Source organism: Symphalangus syndactylus, chromosome 18 (genome assembly GCF_028878055.3).
Source record: "Symphalangus syndactylus isolate Jambi chromosome 18, NHGRI_mSymSyn1-v2.1_pri, whole genome shotgun sequence".
Lineage (NCBI taxonomy): Eukaryota > Metazoa > Chordata > Mammalia > Primates > Hylobatidae > Symphalangus > Symphalangus syndactylus.
The window spans coordinates 38227191-38250275 of NC_072440.2; the positions used below are offsets into that span (position 1 = coordinate 38227191).

Consider the following 23085-nt stretch of genomic DNA (forward strand, 5'->3'; position numbering starts at 1 on the left):
ATCCTGAGAATCTATTTTTTTAATTCGTATTTTAAAGTTTTTCTCTTTATTTCCACTCTTTCCTATACAGGGAACTGAATGGATAATTAAACCCTAGCAGCCACAGTCAAGAGGATAGTTGATAGCAGTACACAGCCAGTATTTATCCTAGGTTTGCCCATACATTCTCTGTTTTGGTTTACTTCTGACCCAAACTAGAGATTACTCTGTTTACTTAAAGAAGCAGAAAATTATCCCCTCTTTTCCACCCCCACAGCAGGGCAGAACTCTGAGGTCTATGACCCAAGAATACAGAGTTCTGAGTTTTAAGAGACAGAAAGCAGTAGGATAGCACAGGGAAAGAAAACAGGCCCCAGTAATGAGGACCTAGAAGAAGATGAGCCTTCTGAGAACAGTGCTGGAGGGAAGTAAAGCCTTCTCAGCAATACAATTGACCAATCCTCTATATTTACAGGAAACTGAACAACGCAGAGAGAAGCAGAAACTGAGACCAGAGTATACAACCCCATCCCAGCACGACAGCTTATGTCAAGAAGGGGTCTGCAGAGCCTACAGAGCATATGAGATAAACTGGTGTTGGCAACTCTGTGGTCATTATCAGGGCCTAGTTCAGGCCAGGGCAAAGACAATGAGCTAAGGGTCTTCACCGGCTCCTTACCAAAGGGGACCTGAAAATGGGATACAAACTTCACTGTATTCCATCCTACAGTAGTACCCCATACTACAGCATGCAGTATCTATATTTATGATAAGCTAAAGTTTATTATTTAATACAGTTCTCAGTCAATGGCATGTATTTGGCTATTGCATCCATGTGCTTGTTTTCTCAAAGAACCTGAAGTTAGAGGGTCCCTGTAAACACGGGTACAAATGGGCAACTAGACTCGGTAAGCTCAGCTGACTATGGTAGTCAGGATTGTGGTACCATGGGTAGGCAGACCAGGCCAGGTAGCTCTTACAGGGTTTATTGCCCACTAGGTGAGCTGCGCTTTGCCCTTGCTCTGCTCTGAGTAGAGGGACTACCTGGAAGAGAGGCATATAATAGTGTTTAACAATAAGCTGGCTGGGTACGGTGGCTCATGTCTGTAATCCTAGCACTTTGGGAGGCTGAGGCGGGCATATCACGAGGTCAGGAGTTCGAGAGCAGCCTGGTTAACACAGTGAAACCCCATCTCTACTAAAAATACAAAACATTAGCCAGGCGTGGTGACCAGCGCCTGTAGTCCCAGCTACCCAGGAGGCTAAGGTAGGAGAATTGCTGGAACCTGGGAGGCGGAGGTTGTGGTGAGCCGTGATTGTACTACTAAACTTCAGCCTAGGCGACACAGTGACTCTGTCTCAAAATAATAATAATAATAATAATAATAATAATAATAAGCTGAGGACATTGTCTAGTCTGGTGGTTATGTTTTTTTTTTTTTTATTATTATACTTTAGGGTTTTAGGGTACATGTGCACAATGTGCAGGTTTGTTACATATGTATCCATGTGCCATGTTGATTTCCTGCACCCATTAACTCGTCGTTTAGCATTAGGTGTATCTCCTAATGCTGTCCCTCCCCCCTCCCCCCACCCCACAACAGTCCCCGGAGCGTGATGTTCCCCTTCCTGTGTCCATGAGTTCTCATTGTTCAATTCCCACCTATGAGTGAGAACATGCGGTGTTTGGTTTTTTGTCCTTGCGATAGTTTACTGAGAATGATGTTTTCCAGTTTCATCCATGTCCCTACAAAGGACACGAACTCATCATTTTTTATGGCTGCATAGTATTCCATGGTGTATATGTGCCACATTTTCTTAATCCAGTCTATCGTTGTTGGACATTTGGGTTGGTTCCAACTCTTTGCTATTGTGAATAGTGCCGCAATAAACATACGTGTGCATGTGTCTTTATAGCAGCATGATTTATAGTCCTTTGGGTATATACCCAGTAATGGGATGGCTGGGTCAAATGGTATTTCTAGTTCGAGATCCCTGAGGAATCGCCACACTGACTTCCACAACGGTTGAACTAGTTTACAGTCCCACCAACAGTGATGTTTTTGAAGTCACTGACACCTGGTATTAAATTCCTGCTTTGCTACTGTGACCTCAGGCAAGTTATCAAGCCTCCTTAAACCTCAGTATTATTGGCTGTAAAATTAGGGCAAATAATTGGACCTATTTCACAGGATTGTTTCAGGGATTAAATAAAACAACACATGCATTAAGTGCTTAGCACAATTCCTGACAAATAAGTGTTGGCAACTATGTTATCATTAGCAGCTACACCAAAATGAGAAATAAAGCAAAAATCCAGGTTTTATGATACCTATCTACCATCTCCCTCTTCTCTGCTTTTGAGTAACAATACAGAACAGCAAGGTTGGATTGAAAATCTTAACATTTTTGATAATGAGTTTGAAGGCTCTCTACTCTCCCCCACTGAGCCCACTGCTGTCTTTGTTCACGTTGTTTCTTTTTTCTGGAGTATTCACACTGCTTCTTCCCTGCAACACACCTCCATAAACATCTTATAAAACCATATTAAATTTGGTTTCTACAAACCTTTGCACTAATTTGTAAAGAAATTACTCTATCAAAGTTATCCTTCATTCATTCTTGGCTGTTCTTATTTATCACATCTCCTAATGTTTCATCTCTCTACCCCCTCCTTGCTACCAGTACTATCACCTACCCCAAAATCAAATATCTAATACATCTATTCCTCTAGACATAGCAAGTGCTTCATACACACTGATAGACAGACCACAATAAGACTTCTGGAAAGAAGGTTAACAACAGCACTGACAGTGGTCAGTGGGGAACCATTTTGGTAAGCTTTCCAGTTCTCAAAAAGAACGAGTTGCTCCTTAGCCATTAGTTAACCACCATCAACTGTAAAATGTGGCAAGCTTGAGTTAGCTTGAATAACTCCACTAAAGTAAGAAGCTCAAAACAGGGATGAGGGGGGTTGGTGGGGGCAGTTATTAAGTCTACTGCTTTCAAAGATGTAAGACAGTCTTCCCCAGAAATTTCTCCACAATTACCTATAAAGCAGAGTAAAGCAGAGCCTTTAGAATCTTACTTCTGGTACACAGAGACTGTCCTAAATTACTTAAAAGTATCATTTTGAATGTGTGACTTAAGCATATGTTTTTCTCCTTATTCAAGAATAATGTAGGTGGTTACAGAAAAATCACTATTTGAGTCTGGGATGGAAGATGGAACAGCATTTAGGTCCATGGAGCAGGTTAATTCAAAAAATATAGTCTCAAAGGGTAGGATGTGTTCTCTATGGCCAAACATAGTTAGATTTACTCTAATTCTAAGTGTCCTGAATCTGTATACCGCTCAATCTATCTAGCACCCTACCAAGGAACATTATAGCTGTTGCTTAATAACTAGTGGTCAAACTAATCATACAATGAAATTGAAACTAGAAAAAAAATCTAACTATGGCTATTTCTGCTCACACAGAATTAGGCCTCCAGATGAGAAGCCGTGAAAAGAACTCTGAGAGACGCCACCTTGTTCTTGTGAACTGAATGAGCAAAGCTCAGCGCAGCAAGGCTCTTGCAATGGCAACCCATCCTCTCCCTAAGAAACAGGATTTACATGCTAGAAAGCAAAGCGCGTGACTCAGCTCCGAGAGAAAGTTAAGTGTTTAAAACTTGGGGAAAAACATATTATGTAACAGTTGAAGATAAAAATTTAAGAATATTTCCCTGTGGTAAAACTGTAACTAAGTGTTATTTAACTGTTTCCTCTAATGACATCATTTTATTTAGGTTTTAATAGACTGGCAGCCACAACCTATAGTTTTATGAAGCAAAGTAAAATTGCAGCCTAGGAATACATTTAAGAAAAGAGAGCCATCAACACAGATGAGAGGTTACAGTGTATCCCCTCATCCCTAGACCCCTACGGTAATTAAGTGTGCTGAACAGACAGCCATTACAGCTAACAGTAGGTGTGCTCACCCCCAATCAGCACTGGGTTGTTCTTGGAAATCCAAAGGTTATTTCTGTGATCTGCTTTCCAGAAAATTTGCATGTCACAGAATAAAGAATGTAATTCAAGAGCTGTGTGTTCTATAGATTGTACTAAATATGTAGCTTCTATCAAACATACAACCTCTACCATTGCAATGGGGCTTTCTATTTTAATATATACCTTTTCTTATAGCTGATTATGATACAACATTACTCATTCTGAGAACACTGGCGTATGTTTGGGAAAATGAACATCATGTAGAGAAAGTAAAATTAATATTTGAAAAACCGACTCATGTACAAGATAAATGTATCTGTAAATGAGATGCAATAAACAGGATCTTAAGAGTATGCATCTGTACCTATTTCATACTACATTATGAAAATCAGGGAGTAAATCACAAAAGTTAACTCATACCAAATGAATATCATAGGCACTTATATTAGAAAAGAAAAACAGAAAAATCAGTCCCTTTGTTAGCTGGAGCATGGGGGGAAGAAACTGGGCCTGTGGCCCTACCACAAATAAGTTTTCATATATTCACTTGAAAGAAAGAAAAAGTTAAAACAAATGTTACTTTTACAATTAATTTTGAAATATCAACACTTAAATTTTCATAAATCACACGTAAGCAGGAAATTGTAAATCTTGGGGAGGGGGACACTGGGCCATATGAAAAAGATTTTGTAATCTTCAATATGATGGCTCCAAATCCATCTGCCAAGAAGCAGAGTTACTTGGCTAGCATACTCTCGCTTGTACACTTTCATCAGATTAAGGCTTTCATGCCAGAAATCTTTTTTTTTTTTTTTCCTGGTATACTGGTCACTGCCAGAAATGGACCCAACGACTCCACCAGTGCTAAGGAGTTAAGCATCTGAGATTTAATTTAACAGTTTCAGCTTTATTAAGCTGTCATAGAGCGGCCCCACTTTGATAACAGTAGCTGCTCCAATTATGGCTTGGTTTAGGGTTGACAAGTATAATGATTCATTCGTGGCACATGAGAAGCAATAAAAGGTTGTTTTGCATTACAGCTTTAAAAACGTGGGCATTTTTTTCATTTAATTTGTCACTTAGCTTTTGCTAAGAGGATATTTAAATTGCAGTAAAAGGCAAATGGGGCTTTTAGTTTAAATGTAATCCCCATATTTAAATGATCTGTAATGGCGCGGTGTTGGAGTGGGAACACTATTGTGTCACAGTGGGTCCTGATGGTGACATGTGACATTTGTATTCAGGTCCTGTATTATCCATGTGGCTAAAGGGCTTCCAATTTCATTTCACAGCCAGAAGCCTGCAGAAAACACCAATTAACTTGCAGATCCCATTTGCTGACAAAACTCAGCCTCTTCTCAATGTCTGGCATCTGGCAGTGCTCAGCATTTAATTCCAAAGCAGAGCCTTGAAGCAATGTGAGCCCTGTGTAGGGGCACAAAGTCAAATTCCCCCATTTTATTAAGAAGCAAAAGCCTTTCCTTTTGTAGTCCAGAAGCAACTTTTAGTTAATTTTTTGGTGAATGAATATTAAGATGTGATACTTACTGTTACTTCTACGTGAGATTCTTCACAGAACTTAGACCCCATTAAAATGGCAAGTGACCTCTGCTTGCCATCAGAGTATATAGAAGAATTTCTAGCAGTCTAGTAATGATTGGGCGGTGGGTGAGGGGCACACAGGACAAGAAGTTGTGGTCTTTATGGTGGACTGAAATCAAAGCATTTGTATAAAGCCTGGTCCTTAATTAGAAAGTAGTCCATAAGAGGGCATAACTAGAATCAGCTTGTGGAAACTTCCACCTAATAAAAATTTATACTTCTGATTGAGGGTTAAGGTACGTAATTTTCAAAACCCACTTGGAAAAGTGACATTTGACTATGAATTAAATGTGAACACTGCAAATTTTATTTGACTGTATGTACCACCAGTACCCTTTTTGGTAACCAAAAAATTTAGTTGGTATTTTCTTCCTAAACAGTCATTTGTAATTCTAAGTTTCTCTAAGTACCAAAGCTCTTTAAATTGCATTCATTTAATAATAATTCAGTAATTTTTCCTTAAATGATCCCCTTCATTATAGTTTTCTTAATGCTAATTCTTTTTACTTTATAAACCATCTAACCAATCAAGTCTATACTACAGAGTTACAAAATTGAAAAAGGTTTACTTGAGGATTTTTGCATCAATGTTCATCAAGGATATTGGTCTGAAATTCTCTTTTTTGGTTATGTCTCTGCCAGGCTTTGGTATCAGGACAATGCTGGCCTCATAAAATGTGTTAGGGAGGATTCCCTCTTTTTCTATCGATTGGAATAGTTTCAGAAGGAATGGTACCAGTTCCTCCTTGTACCTCTGGTAGAATTCGGCTGTGAATCCATCAGGTCCTGGACTCTTTTTGGTTGGTAAGCTATTGATTATCACCACAATTTCAGAGCCTGTTATTGGTCTATTCAGAGATTCAACTTCTTCCTGGTTTAGTCTTGGCAGGGTGTATTTGTCGAGGAATTTATCCATTTCTTCTAGATTTTCTAGATTATTTGCATAGAGGTGTTTGTAGTATTCTCTGATGGTAGATTGTATTTCTGTGGATCGGTGGTGATACCCCTTTTTTCATTTTTTATTGCATCTATTTGATTCTTCACTCTTTTCTTCTTTATTAGTCTTGCTAGCAGTCTATCAATTTTGTTGATCTTTTCAAAAAACCAGCTCCTGGATTCATTAATTTTTTGAAGGGTTTTTTGTGTCTCTATTTCCTTCAGTTCTGCTCTGATTTTAGTTATTTCTAGACTTCTGCTAGCTTTTGAATGTGTTTGCTCTTGCTTTTCTAGTTCTATTAATTGTGATGTTAGGGTGTCAATTTTGGATCTTTCCTGCTTTCTCTTGTGGGCATTTAGTGCTATAAATTTCCCTCTAAACACTGCTTTGAATGTGTCCCAGAGATTCTGGTATGTTGTGTCTTTGTTCTCGTTGGTTTCAAAGAACATCTTTATTCCTGCCTTCATTTCATTATGTACCCAGTAGTCATTCAGGAGCAGGTTGTTCAGTTTCCATGTAGTTGAGCGGTTTTGAGTGAGTTTCTTAATCCTGAGTTCTAGTTTGATTGCACTGTGGTCTGAGAGACAGTTTGTTATAATTTCTGTCCTTTTACATTTGCTGAGGAGAGCTTTACTTCCAACTATGTGGTCAATTTTGGAATAGGTGTGGTGTGGTGCTGAAAAAAAATGTATATTCTGTTGATTTGGGGTGGAGAGTTCTGTAGATGTCTATTAGGTCCACTTTGTGCAAAAATCCTCAATAAAATACTGGCAAACCGAATCCAGCAGCACATCAAAAAGCTTATACACCACGATCAAGTGGGCTTCATCCCTGGGATGCAAGGCTGGTTCAACATACGCAAATCAATAAATGTAATCCAGCATATAAACAGAACCAAAGACAAAAACCACATGATTATCTCAATAGATGCAGAAAAGGCTGTTGACAAAATTCAACAACCCTTCATGCTAAAAACTCTCAATAAATTAGGTATTGATGGGATGTATCTCAAAATAATAAGAGCTATCTATGACAAACCCATAGCCAATATCATACTGAATGGGCAAAAACTGGAAGCATTCCCTTTGAAAACTGGCACAAGACAGGGATGCCCTCTCTCACCACTCCTATTCAACATAGTGTTGGAAGTTCTGGCCAGAGCAATCAGGCAGGAGAAGGAAATAAAGGGTATTCAATTAGGAAAAGAGGAAGTCAAATTGTCCCTGTTTGCAGATGACATGATTGTATATCTAGAAAACCCCATTGTCTCAGCCCAAAATCTCCTTAAGCTGATAAGCAACTTCAGCAAAGTCTCAGGATACAAAATCAATGTACAAAAATCACAAGCATTCTTGTACACCAATCACAGACAGAGAGCCAAATCAAGAGTGAACTCCCATTCACAATTGCTTCAAAGAGAATAAAATACCTAGGAATCCAACTTACAAGGGATGTGAAGGACCTCTTCAAGGAGAACTACAAACCACTGCTCAATGAAATCAAAGAGGATACAAACAAATGGAAGAACATTCCATGCTCATGGGTTGGAAGAATCAATATCGTGAAAATGGCCATACTGCCCAAGGTAATTTATAGATTCAATGCCATCCCCATCAAGCTACCAATGACTCTCTTCACAGAATTGGAAAAAACTACTTTAAAGTTCATATGGAACCAAAAAAGAGCCCGCATCGCCAAGTCAATCCTAAGCCAAAAGAACAAAGCTGGAGGCATCACGCTACCTGACTTCAAACTATACTACAAGGCTACAGCAACCAAAACAGCATGGTACTGGTACCACAACAAAGACATAGATCAATGGAACAGAACAGATCTCTCAGAAATAATGCCACATATCTACAACTATCTGATCTTTGACAAACCTGACAAAAACAAGAAATGGGGAAAGGATTCCCTATTTAATAAATGGTGCTGGGAATACTGGCTAGCCATACGTAGAAAGCTGAAACTGGATCCCTTCCTTACATCTTATACAAAAATTAATTCAAGATGGATTAAAGACTTACATGTTAGACCTAAAACCATAAAAACCCTAGAAGAAAACCTAGGAAATACCATTCAGGACATAGGCGTGGGCAAGGACTTCATGTCTAAAACACCAAAAGCAATGGCAACAAAAGCCAAAATTGACAAATGGGATCTCATTAAACTAAAGAGCTTCTGCACAGCAAAAGAAACTACCATCAGAGTGAACAGGCAACCTACAGAATGGGAGAAAATTTTTGCAACCTACTCATCTGACAAAGGGCTAATATCCAGAATCTACAATGAACTCAAACAAATTTACAAGAAAAAAACAAACAACCCCATCAAAAAGCGGGCGAAAGACATGAACAGACACTTCTCAAAAGAAGACATTTATGCAGCCAAAAAACACATGAAAAAATGCTCATCATCACTGGCCATCAGAGAAATGCAAATCAAAACCACAGTGAGATACCATCTCACACCAGTTAGAATGGCCATCATTAAAAAGTCAGGAAACAACAGGTGCTGGAGAGGATGTGGAGAAATAGGAACACTTTTACACTGTTGGTGGGACTGTAAACTAGTTCAACCGTTGTGGAAGTCAGTGTGGCGATTCCTCAGGGATCTAGAACTAGAAATACCATTTGACCCAGCCATCCCATTACTGGGTATATACCCAAAGGACCATAAATCATGCTGCTATAAAGACACATGCACACGTATGTTTACTGCGGCACTATTCACAATAGCAAAGACTTGGAACCAACCCAAATTTCCAACAACGATAGACTGGATTAAGAAAATGTGGCACATATACACCATGGAATACTATGCAGCCATAAAAAATGATGAGTTCATGTCCTTTGTAGGGACATGGATGAAACTCGAAAACATCATTCTCAGTAAACTATCGCAAGGACAAAAAACCAAACACCGCATGTTCTCACTCATAGGTGGGAATTGAACAATGAGAACTCATGGACGCAGGAAGGGGAACATCACACTCTGGGGACTGTTGTGGGGTGGGGGGAGGGGGGAGGGACAGCATTAGGAGATATACCTAATGCTAAATGATAAGTTAATGGGTGCAGCAAAACAACACGGCACATGGATACATATGTAACAAACCTGCACATTGTGCACATGTACCCTAAAACCTAAAGTATAATAAAATAAATAAATAAATAAATAAATAAAATAAAATAAAAAAAGAAAAAGGTTTACTTGAAAAGTAAAACATTCAGGATTTTATGAAAATATTTATTTAAACCATGCATTATACTTGTGTTATTTAACCACCACACTGTGCCCCCCAAACATCATTCTAATACATTGAAACTATCTATTGTAGTTACAGATTGATTTACATTTTGATTAGGGGGAAAGGGCACTATGATTATTTCAGGAGACTCAAAGAAAGCAGCAAGATTAAGTTATTACAGGATACTTAAGAAAATTGCCAGGGAAAAAGTCAACAAATATCTACTAGTTCACAAGTAGCGAACTTGTCCACAGCCAACTTCTGAACGTATATCCTATTAATAGGAAAAAGAAAATACTGATATCACATCCCTTACCAACTTGCTGCATAACCCTGGATTACACAGTGTCATGTTGTGGAAGTCTCCTAACCTCTCGGGACTTATTTCCTTATCCGTAAAACAGCTAATCTCAAATACCCCTTCCAATTATGGTCATTTGGTATCTTCACGGACAACAGCATCTTTTGGTTTAGACTACACCTGGGATTAATCAGCATGATGTGGTCCATCATTAGCCAAGAAAAATTGCACTGAGACTAGGATCTTCTAGTAAATATAGACATTACTTCTCAGAAAATTAATACAGGCACTGATATATTTGTCAAAATTTCAGGTGTCACTTACAGATTTATTAATAAAAAGACAAGATAATAAACACATCATTCATTATTTCCCTAGTGATGAACATTGGGTACCAAGACTCATCCAAACAAAATTCCCAGTATTCTTTTAATGAACATGACTAGTGGATTTCTCATTTTTTTGAACACTTGCTATATTTGTATCTTTAACTGCCAGGAATTTAGGAAGCAATAAATATTAGAATTTGCTGTATTTTTCCATTCTGAGGATCAACAGTTCATTTAAATATAGCAGCCAAAAATAAAATGAATATCCAACTAATTTTAATAATTCCAGTGTGGGGAGAAGGGGGAAGAAAGACTCTAAATTTTAGCTGAATCGATTACAATATTAATCTAGAAATAAGTAACCAGCTCTACAATATAAAACTGCTATTTTAAAATAATACAGCTTTTTTTTTTCAAATACTTAAAGGGAGATTCCTGCACTTAACTTTTCTCGAGATCAGGCAATTCCCCCAAAACCCTGCTAAGGTTGTTTTCTGTAAATGCCAGCCCAAGTTCTAAACCCTCCTATGCTTCTAACCTATATACTGGCAACACGTTCCATGTATGAGCAGCTCTCTCTTCAGCAATACTACGACTATGTTCTTGAAACATCTGACTATGGTATTTATCCATATGCAAATCAATGATAATTTGTGAGGAAACATGCTTACCCAGCTCATCCCAGAGCTGCCTGTATTTGTCAGTCATTGCAGTGCCTTGTTGCCGCCAAAGTGACAGGCGAGGGTCAGCCATGAATTGTTCTGTTATCAAGGTCAACATGCGGGCCCCATTGGAGTCCCTCATCTTTAACATCTCCCGCACCTAGTGGGGAAAAACAGACCTTTAGAAAATTGTTCAAAACAAAAACACAACAAAACCCCACAGTAACACAAGAGACAAACCACCACTTTTCTCTGTTTCTCTCACTCTCTCTCTGTCTCTGTGTGTGTGTGTGTGTGTGTGTGTGTGTGTCTGTGTGTGGTGGGGGATGGGCAGGGAGGTTTCAAGCCTTCACACCAGCCCTCTTAAGCAAACAAAATATGTAATTTAAAACCACTCCCTACCCTACATAGCAATTTAATCAAAGAAATGACCATTAATTATTTTGAATTATATTTTAGAATCCATACGAAGAAAAAATGCTCTCAATCACAAAAATGTTCTGGTTGGGTCTTACACACTGATTAAGGTGAGTAAATCCTGTTTCATATGTCCAGTACAAACTTTTTTTCCAGTTCTCCTTCAAAGTATCTCTCTTATCTAAACCAAGTACACTTTGTGATTCAAGATTACACTCCAACAAAGTAGGCATTCACATGCTTTGACAAACCACAGAAGTAAAATCTGGCACTGGGAACAGGTATCTGAACCTACCTAGTTTACCAAAACAGGTTTAAGCAAGGTGCTGCTGTTTCCTCGCATAAAATGAAATGCCATAATTTTAGTAAGATCCATAACTTTGCTAGCCTAAAGAAATACAATATCAAAACAAACAGGACAGCTTGGCCCCTTCCTGACTCTCCAACTGATTGTACTTACCATCAGAGAAGCACAGCCTAATGCAGAGTCCATTGAGAATTCAAGAAATCTTCTAAATAGATCTGATAATGTGTATAATAACAACACTTGGCCTTTAGTTTTTTTAGGAACAGCTTTGTTGAGACACAATTGATATACCATACAATTCACCAATTTAAACTGTACAATTCAATGGTTTTTAGTATATTCACAGTTGTGCAAGTCCTTCAATTTTTGAGATAAATTAGTAATTGCATAAAGGTTCTCTCTCACTTAAGTTATTTATATAAAGAGCAGCAGCATACTTCTATTTACTCAGATGGGGTTGTTTTTGCAATGGTGAAAGAAAATGGACAGCCCTGTTAAGTTCAAGAACTCTCTTGCTCTATATGGGTGATCCATGAAGCAGAATAATAACCACAGATCTAATAAGTTAACTTTGCCTCTCAAGTTGGAACTTTAAGCTTTGTCCATTACTCTTGTGCTACATTTCCCAAATAAAAGAAAGGAAAAAAGAAACACAACGGTAAGCCTCTCTGCAGGAAGCCCTAAATGAATCCATCCACTTCAAAAATGTATACTGCTGTGTATTCAATAAGTAAGAATCTCAGCTGTAATTTCCCCATAAGAAATTACTGGAGCAAGGTCACAAGCAGTAGAAAAGGTGGGGTGGTTGGTCCTTCTTTCAGGACTCTCTCTATGTGAAAGGCAAGGAAAGGCGAAAATAGTAGATCTTCAATAAAGCAGCCTAAATCTACAATAGATCCTGCCTGAGGTCTGCACCCTCAAGAAATGGAACTTCCTCATCTGCTTTAGAATTTGAGCTTTATAAAGAACTCAAAAGCACTTCTACCCTGAATCACAATGGTTGTGCTTCCAGAAGCATTACTTCAGTATTCCTATAAAGGAGTTTGTTCCCAATATCAAAGTACTAAAAACTCATTAACAGGTGGAGATGGAGGAAGAAAAGGAGTTGCCATTTATTGGATACAATGTTAAAGAGTTTTACATTTATACTTACTATTTAATTTTCGTAACAACCACGTAAAATAGGCCAGATTATAATCCCCATTTTATGAATTATAAAACCAAGCCTCAGAGAAGTAAAATAACTCGCCCAATGGACAAGCGGAACAGCTTGGATCAGAACCCATACCTGTCTTAACTTCAAATTATGCTAATTCCAAAATCAGAGGTTGCTATTACTTCATATGGCATACATAATGTGTATATAATATATAGGGATAAAAAGAACAACTGCACACCAGGCTAATAATACATCTTTCAAACTGTTTCTAACATAAGAATATATGAAATACTTCCTGCGTGTCTAAATTTACTAAATCTTTTACATTATTAGTATTTGTGGATTTGATTTAATGTTTATTTTTTCTGGTAGATTTCTAACCTACTACGCAGCAACAGCAATGAAAATAAACACTTTACTCTTAAGTATATAAAACAGAACTCTCTATTTAACCAGCACTCATGTACATCTATAGCCTAATGGTAATTAATTTTCGGACTGTTGACCCAGAGGCATGACATGAGTTTGAAGTGCCTGTGAATCATCAAAGAATGCTTAAATCATATGTAAAGTAGTATTAGAGTTAAATGTATTTTATTGTAATCTAATTCTGGGGAAATTGGCAATCTACATATGGTATACGGGAAAAATCTTTATGAACATGGTATTGATTAAGCAGAATACACACTATTCCTGGCCATACCCAGTAACAGCATTTACTCTAATTCTTTCGAACTAAAAAAAAAATCTTTTAATTACAGCAAATATTAGAGAAGATATTCAACAAAAGCATCAATGAACAGTTATCTGTTCCTTTAAAACCAATGTTAATACATTAATCATAATGATGACTATACCCCCAATTAAAATATAATGATTTAATATTATTCAAAAAGCATTTTATCCAGTATTTACAAATGTGTGTATGGTACTGAAACTTCTGTATAAAGCAAAACACACAGCTTCCACTCACAAGGAACTTATGACCAAGATAATTTAAATTCTTGAGCCATCAATTTTTAATGATGAAGATGAACAGTAGACAGCATCATTTAACACCATTATCACAACAATTTTAGGAGATATGTTATTATTAGCTAATTTTCTAGATGAGAAAATTAACAAATAATTTGCCAAGGTTTATATACTTAGAAAGATCTACAACTTGGATTCAAACTGAGATCTATATGACTCTAAAACTCAAGCTTTTGAAATTAACTTACAGATACTGACATTATTAAACTAAATAATTAAAGCACATTTTAGGGATTATGAAACTATGTTCTCTTGGGAAAATTGACTAGAAAGGGAAAAACTTGAAAAATGGCATTTTGAATAACACTGTTAATTATTTTGCTTTTATTATTGTAAGAGGTTTTTCAAAATCGTATAAATTATCACCATTTTATTGATAGGAACTGAGAGAGACAAAAATGTCCCATATCTTGTCTAAGATCATCTAAAGAAAGAAAAGCTTGCATTACAATACAAAAGTTTCTATTGGTCAACTAAGACCCTGTTCTTTAATTTTTAAAAGAGGCTTTATCCTATTGTAGACATGATCATATTTAGATAGTCCCTACATATGTATATATTTAGAATATTTCTTTAGAAATAGACAATCATACCTTTGCAAAGAGCAAATTAAGCTGCTTCCCTGATCCGTGGTACCCGCCCTGGGAAAGGAACAGTTTAACCTGTTCTTGAACCTGCTCTTCATCTAAGTGCCAGCAGTTTTCATCATCTATACTAGCACCTGCTGTTGGATCAGGAGCACCTAGAAATAGAAAGAAAAATAATAACACAGGGTAGATAAAAACTCTGTGCTAAAAGGATTAATTAAGACTCTTTTTGCCTACTTTTTAATTCAATCTCAATTTCAATTATACATACAAATTTATGACAAAGTAAATACAAGGATCACTCTTATTTCCAGAACTTTCCTGATTTGTGCTAGGTCAAATGCAGATTACTTTAGAGTTGAGATATTTCTATTTTTCAGGTTCAGAGACTATTATCTCTGGAGATGAATTTATAGGTTCTCTAAAAAATTGAATTCACACAAGTGTTTCATTGTAAATACATGATGTTTATAAAGCTGCGTAGGCCATGCTGGAAAAAATGTTTTTCAAAGACTTTAGAAAAATACGAGACAAGTAAACTTAGCAGAGTATTTCTCTCTTTACTATGTTAATTCAATAAGTTTTCACCATTATCTGCTGCTGTATAAACTACATGCTGACATAAGTCTTTAGTTTCAGAAAACCAAAGATTAAAAAGGGAAATCAAGCCACATGGGAACAGGCAGTGCAGCTGTTGTATTAAACCAGGTTGTAGTATCACCTTGCCAAACTGCATAAATATTTTATTGCTGAAGTACACACAAAGATAACAGCTAAGTAATAAGCCCTGTGTGTGTAGACTACCTTAGAAATTAAAAAAAACTACCCAGATATTTAGGCAGGTAAAGATTGTTTCATTATTTGCCAATAAAATAAAATGGTATTTTAAGGTCTAAGATTCATAAGTAGTACAAAAAAATTTAGATCTAAAAACTGTTCATCCTCAGTGTTTCATCTGCTTATCAACCCTTAAAAAAATACATCTGTAGGTGTGGTTTTGTATTACTTTTCTTGTCTTCTAATGATCTAAAGCAGACTCAATTAACCAAAGAAATAATCACTAACATCTGATTAGAACCAGGGTCTACTAGTCCCTAGTAGAGGAAGGCAGTGGGACCCTGAGCCTGCCTGCAAAATTATATGTTCATTCATTCATTCAGCCAGTCAGCATATTTACTGAGTGCCTGACTCAATGCCAGCCTCTCTGCTAGAGTTGGTACAAAATAGACAGAATTCCTGTCCTCACTGAATCTACAACCTAGTTCAGAGGCTTTCAAATTTTGCTGAACAAGACCCACAATAAGAAATATATTTCACATCATGCCTAATATGCTTATGTGTCTGTGTGTTTGTATGATTAATCTGCAAAAATTTGATGAAAGTGTCCTTACTATAAGCAAAGGCTCAATATTTTCTACTCCATTTCATTTTTTAAAGAGGGCTTGTCACAATTTTTAAAACTGATTTTATAACCTATAACAGGTGGCCACCCACTATCTGAAAAACACTTTTAAGTTTTTGAGATAAATATCAATCTAATAATCATATGTATAAATGTATAATAAATGGTAATAACTGCTCAGAGGAAGAGCGCAGGGTGATGGAAAACTCTATCATCAGAGAATTCTGACTGGGCCTTGGATTGTTAGGGTAAGCATACCTTGACGAAATGGCACTGAGCTGAGATCTGCCTTAAGTGGATTAAAAGCTAATTAAAAATGAACTGAAGGCCAGGAAAGGAGAGAAGGGTCTGCACATGAGAAGAACTTGAGCATAGCCCTTAGGCAGGAAAAAACATGGTACATGGAAGAAATAAAACACAGTCTATGCAACCCAAGAATAGAAGATGAGGGGAAGAGTAATACAAGATAATCCTGGAGAAAAGAAGCAGGGTCAGACTGAGTGCCTTGGTTGGCGAAGAGCTTAGTTTTTTTCCCTGAGAGTAATGAATGGGAATTCATGACAACTTATCCAAAGTGGAAGAAAGAAATACTCTAAATAATAAAAGATGTTTTGTCCTGATATGCATTAATTTCAACATTCCTACCGTAAATATTATGCAGCCATAAAAATGAATGTGGAGATTCTCTATGCATTACAATGGAAAGATATCCAGGACATACTGTTGATTGAAAAAAAAATCAAGGAGAATAAAAGTATACACCGTATACCACTTTTCAAGCAATTAATGATGTTTATGCTAGATAGACTAACCAAGAAAAGGAGAGAGAAGATGCAAATAAATAAAATCAGAAATGAAAGCAGAGACATTAAAATTGATACCACAGAAATACAGAAGATGATCAGAGACCTATTATGAACAACTATATGCTCCAAAACTAGAAAACCTAGAAAAACAGAAAAGCTTGACCAGACCAGTAATGAGTGGCAAGACTGAATCGGTAATAAGGAATCTCCCAGCAAAGAAAAGCCCAGGATCAGATGGATTTACAGCCTAATTCTACCAAACGTAGGAAGAAGAACTAATACTAATTGTCTTGAAACTGTTCCAAAAAATCAGAAGACAGAATCCTCCCTAACTCATTATACAAGGCTAATGTCAGTATGGTATCAAAACTAGACAAGGACACCACACAAAAAGAAAACTAGAGACCAATATCCCTGATGAACATAGACATAAAACTCCTTTAAAAATACTAGCAAACCCAATCCAACAGTATGTCACAAAGATTATACACCATGATCAAATGGGTTTTACATCAGGGATGCAAGGATTGTTCAACATGCAAATCGAGAAATGTGATACCAGAATAAAGAACAAAAACCATATGATTATCTCAATAGACACAGAAAAACCATTTGTAAAATCCAGCATCTCTTCATGATAAAAAACCCTCAGCAAACTAGGCATAAAAGGAATATACCTCAAAATAATAAAGGCCATATATGACATACCCACAGCCAACATCATACTGAATGGGGAAAAGTTGAAAGCATTCTAAGAATTGGAATAAGACAAGGATGCCCATTTTCACCACTCATATTCAACATAATGCTGGAAGTCCTAGTCAGAGCAATCAGTCAAGAGAAATAAATAAAAGGCATCCAAATTGGAAAATAAGCAGTCAAATTATCCCTGTTCACGGATGATGCAATCTTCCATCTAGAAAAACCTGAAGACTCCACCAAAAAATGATTCAATTTGATAAACGAATTCAGTAAAGTTGCAGGATGCAAAATCAACATACAAAAAGTAGTGTTTCTATACGCCAATAACATTCTACCTAAGAACCAAATCCTACTTACAGTAAGTACCAAAAAACAAAATAAAATACTTAAGAATAGATTTAACCACGGAGGTAAAATATTTCTACAAAAAAACTATAAAACAGTGATGAATGAAATTAAAGATGACACAAACAAATGGAAAAACATCCCATACTCATGGATCAGAAGAATTAATACAGGTAAGATGACCCTATTGCCCAAAGCAATCTACAGATTCAAAGCAATCTTTATCCAAATATTGACATTTGTCACAGAATTAGACCAAACAATCCTAAAATTCATATGGAACCAAAAAAAGAGGCCAAATAGCCAAAGCAATCCAAATAAATAAAAAGAACAAAGCTGGAAGCATCATATTACCTGGCTGCAAATTATACTACAAGCCTATAGTAACCAAAACAGCCTGGTGCTAGTATAAAAAGACACATAGACCAATGAAACATAACAGAGAACTCAGAAATAAAGCCACATATTTACAATCAACTGATCTGCCACAAAATTCACAAGAATATACACTAGGGAAAGGATGCCCTTTTCAATAAATGGTGCTGGGAAAATTGTATAGCCACATGCAGAAGACCAAAACTGGACTCCTATGTCTCATCATAAAATGTAAGACCTGTAACTATAAAAATACTAGAAGAAAACCTAGGGAAAATTCTCCTGGACACTGGTCTACGCAGAGCATTTATGACAAAGACCTCAAAAGCACAGAAACAAAAATAGAGAAATGGGACTTATTTAAACTAAAAAGCTTCTGTACAGCAAAAGAAATAACAGAGTGAAGGGACAACCTGCAGAATGGAAGAAAATATTTGCAAACTATTCACCTGACAAGGAACAAATATCCAGAATTTACAAGGAAATCAAACAACTCAACAAAAAAAAACCCCACAAATAATCCCATTAAAAAGTGAGCAAAAGACATGAGACATTTTTCAAAAGAAGACATGTAAATGGCCAACAGGCACATGAAAAAATGCTCAACATCACTAACCATGAGAGAAATGCAAGTCAAACCCACAATGAGATATCATCTTATACCAGTCAGAATTGCTATTATTAAAAAGACAAAAAATAACAGATGTTGGTGAGGATGCAGAGAAAACAGAGCTCTTATACACAGTTGGTGGGAATATAAATTAGTATAACATCTATGGAAAACAGTATGGAGATTTCTCAAATAACTAAAAATAGAACTACCATTCCATCCAGCAATCCCACTACTGGGTATCTACCCAGAAGAAAAGAAAACATTATATGAAAGACATCTGCACTCCTATTTTATATCACAGCATTTTTCATGATAGCAAAGATATGGAATCAATCTAAGTGTCTATCAATGAATGATGTGTACAGATACACAATGAAATACTATTTGGCCATAAAAAAAAGAATGAAATCACATCCATGCAGCACCATAGATGGAACAAGACGCCATTATATTAAGTCAAACACATCAGACACAGAAAGACAAATACCACATATTCTCACTGATAAGTGGCAGCTTATGTACAGAAGGGCATGGAGTGTGTGGAACGATAGACAATGAAGACTTGGAAGAGTCGGAGGGTGGGTGACAAGAAATTACTTAATGGGTACAATGTACATTATTCAGGTGATGGATGCTCTAAAGCCCAGACTACACACCATGAAATCTATGCATGTAACAAAATTACTCTTGTACCTCAAAATTTATACAAATAAAAAATGATAATAAACGAAATACATATAAATAATGAGGTTTATGAAAGAGCTTACATGTCAGTATCTCCTTATCTATGCCGAAAATATTTTGGAAGGACAATTCAAAGAGTACAGGTAACCTAGTTACATGGGGGAAGGAAACATCTTTTAAAATTTTGGAACCATGTGAATATATTTACGTATCTAAAAAAGTCACTTTATCTGAAATATGGAGGATGAATTGAGGGGCAAAAATACATAATGCTATTCTGATGGTGTACACATGTACACACAGGATGATGATAGTTGCTTGAAAAACAGCAATGACAGCAGAAATGGAGAAGCTGACAAGATTTCATAAATGCAACAAGAACTTGGTGAGTAAATGGATATGTGAAGTATGGGAGATGAACAGATGGCGAGAGACATGAGTTTCTGGATTAAACAACCATACGGAATACTGGAAAACTCACTGACACACAGACCACCACAGAAGGACAAGATCTGGGAGTCGGGAGGGGCAGTGTTTAGGTCATTAGCTTAATTTTAGGTATGGTGAATTTGACATACCCTTGAGACAGTGGAGAAGAGGGAAGAGGATATCAAGGAGAAAGCTGGATATACTATGGGAAGCAGTAAACTGTTTAAGAGCATCTAGGACCAAATCCTAAGGAAGGCCAACATTTAAAGGCTGCATAAGTAAATGAGCAAGGATGACAAAGGAAATGAGTGGCCTCTTAGGAAGAGTTGGAGAGACCAAGTCTTCCAGAAGAAGGAGAAAGTCATTCCAAGCAGGGACTAGACAAGTACGTAAAAGTGAAGCTCCATGAGAGCAAGAATTCTATCTGCCCTGCTCACCATTGCTTCCTAACACCCAGCCACTATCAGGAGATCAAGTACTGGGAGGAAGGGGAAAAGAGGGAGGCAGAAAGGCACATAAACATTTTCCGCCCTGGAAAAAGAATTCTACTTAAAAGGTTAAGAACCACTATAAAGCATCCTCATAAACGTTATCTCATTTTCTCCTCACAATGTCCCCTGGAGGCGAGTATAGATCATGATCCCCATTCTACAGGAGAACTGGGTTCCAAGTTGGTTATGACTTGTAGACAGCCACCCTGCTAAATCGAGTCTCCAGATTCTTTTTTCTGCCGATGAACATATTCCAGGATCATAGAGCTAATTTTGAGCCCTGAGGTCATCAAGGCAGGTCTGTCAACCCTAAAGCAAAGAAATATTTAAGAAAGGGTACTGGTGTGTTTGTAGGCATTTGTTAGCATGCCTCTCTTTTACAGAAAGCTTTAAGGACACACAATGATGTGAAGTTAACAACTAGGTCTATAACTGTATCCCACAGAAATTCAGACTCTAATCCATTCCATCTTTTTGATTCTACAGACACACATGCACACACCCCTGCACAAAATACCTATAGATTCTTTACATAAATGCATCAAAAGAGACTTTCCAAACAGCTATAGAATCTTGACTTTTATTTTTAAATTCTTCCCAACATCCTCCTTGGAAATCTGACATATCCCTCCTTATCCTCTTCACAGGGAAAACTCTAATTAGCTACTGACCATCCATTTCCACTGTTCCTTCTGATAAATTGAGCTAAATAATACAGTCTTCCATCTCGAAAAACATCTAGCCTCACAGTGGTTACTTCTCCTAATTTGTGTCATTTTTAAGTTGTTCTCTATGGGCACCAAGGGCCAAAATCCACAAGGAGATCTGCCCCAGAACTACTTGGATGGGGGTTGTCTGCTGTGGCATGACTGAAGGCATTCCAGCTACTTGGGTCATACCCATGTAAGACTTGGGGGTTTGGTTTGCCACAGAAATAGCCAAATATTTTAAGAAGACCTGAATTTGGTCCAGTCTTCTGTGGCCTGCTTGAACTGGCAAAGGGGTGACCATTCAGATATCCTCCAAAAACTTCAGAATATACTCCACTTATTTTTTTCATGCTAATAGTGAAAAGTGATAGAAGAATACAGAAATTACTCATGACTTGAATTACACAATGTATATTTTTCCTTAAAACTGGATAGGTTTTAAAGACACTATTTTATATATATATATATATATATATATAAATTTAATTTAATTAATTAATTAATTTATTTATTTATTTTTGAGACAGAGTCTCGCTCTGTCGCCCAGGCTGGAGTGCAGTGGTGCGATCTCAGCTCACTGCAAGCTCCGCCACCTGGGTTCACGCTATTCTCCTGCCTCAGCCTTCCAAGTAGCTGGGACTACAGGTGCCCGCCACCACGCCTGGCTAATTTTTTTTTTTTTTTTTTTGTATTTTTAGTGGAGATGGATTTCATCCTGTTAGCTAGGATGGTCTCGATCTCCTGACCTCGTGATCTGCCCACCTCGGCCTCCCAAAATGCTGGGATTACAGGTGTGAGCCACCATGCCCGACACTAATATTTTTAAAATATGATGGATTTTAAAATTGCTTTAATGGACAATTTACATACATATATACAGATTTTGGTTCAAGTGGAGAAAAATCTAATAGCAGATGTATAAATACATGAATTATGTTTTCTCAAGTTTTTAAGAAAATTTGAATACTTGTTCCCTCCAAAACTCATGTTGAAATTTAAACCCCAATGTGGCAGTATTGAAAGGTGGGGCCTTTTAAGAGGTGAATGGATCATGAGGGCTCTGCCATGGTGAATGTATTAATCCATTCTTGGATTAATGTATTAATGGCTTAATGGGTTATCATGGGAGGGAACTGGTGTCTTTATAAGAAGAGGAAGAGATACCTGAGCTACCATGTTAGCATGCTCAGCTCCCTTACCATGCAATGCCCTGTGCCCACAGAGTCCCCACCAGCAAGAAGGCTCCCACAAGATGCAGCCTCTCAACCTTGGACTTCTCAGTCTCAAGAACTATAAGAAATAAATTCCTTTTCTTTATAAATTACTCAATTTCTGGTATTCTGTTATAAGCAACAGAAAGATGAATGGATTCATTACGTTGGGTTTTATTTATTTATTTATTTTGGTAAGCTAGTATTAGAATTAACTTACTTCTTTTTTTTTTTTTTTTTTTTTTTTTTTTTTTTTTTTTGAGACGGAGTCTTTCTCTGTCCCCCGGGCTGGAGTGCAGTGGTGCGATCTCGGCTCACTGCAAGCTCCGCCTCCCGGGTTCACGCCATTCTCCTGCCTCAGCCTCCCAAGTAGCTGGGACTACAGGCGCCCGCCAACACGCCCGGCTAATTTTTTGTATTTTTAGTAGAGATGGGGTTTCACCGTGTTAGCCAGGATGGTCTCGATCTCCTGACCTTGTGATCCGCCCGCCTCGACCTCCCAAAGTGCTGAGATTACAGGCTTGAGCCACCGCGCCCGGCCGAATTAACTTACTTCTTGATAGTACTGGGCAAGAGGGAAATGCACTGGAGAAAAAAAAAAAATGGCCCAAAGTCTACATACCAGTTGAGAGAATGGATTAGAAAACTATGCATTTTCCAGCAAATAACTTAAGCTCTTCAGGCCTCCATTTCCTTAACTCTAAAATTCTATAATGTAAGAAAAAAATTAACTGAGCAATAAAAATTAGGAATCTGCTC

The 23085-nt window shown here is 37.2% G+C and overlaps 1 protein-coding gene and 1 long non-coding RNA gene across 2 annotated transcripts in view; one reads left to right on the top strand and one right to left on the bottom strand.

Annotated features, from left to right (window-relative positions):
* The window catches only part of ZSWIM6 (zinc finger SWIM-type containing 6), a 221674-nt gene that overhangs the window by 51756 nt on the left and 146833 nt on the right, over positions 1-23085 (bottom strand). Inside the window, exons 3-4 of the mRNA XM_055252129.2 lie at positions 14565-14713; positions 11063-11213 (exon numbers count right to left, since the gene is read on the bottom strand). Of these exons, the coding sequence (XP_055108104.1) occupies positions 11063-11213; positions 14565-14713 (300 nt within the window). The remainder of the gene's footprint in view (positions 1-11062; positions 11214-14564; positions 14714-23085) is intronic.
* LOC129467605 (uncharacterized) lies at positions 333-22439 on the top strand. The gene is made up of 5 exons (XR_008652401.2): positions 333-887; positions 2714-2815; positions 3460-3637; positions 11513-11580; positions 22338-22439. It is a non-coding gene; the product is annotated as an uncharacterized lncRNA (long non-coding RNA).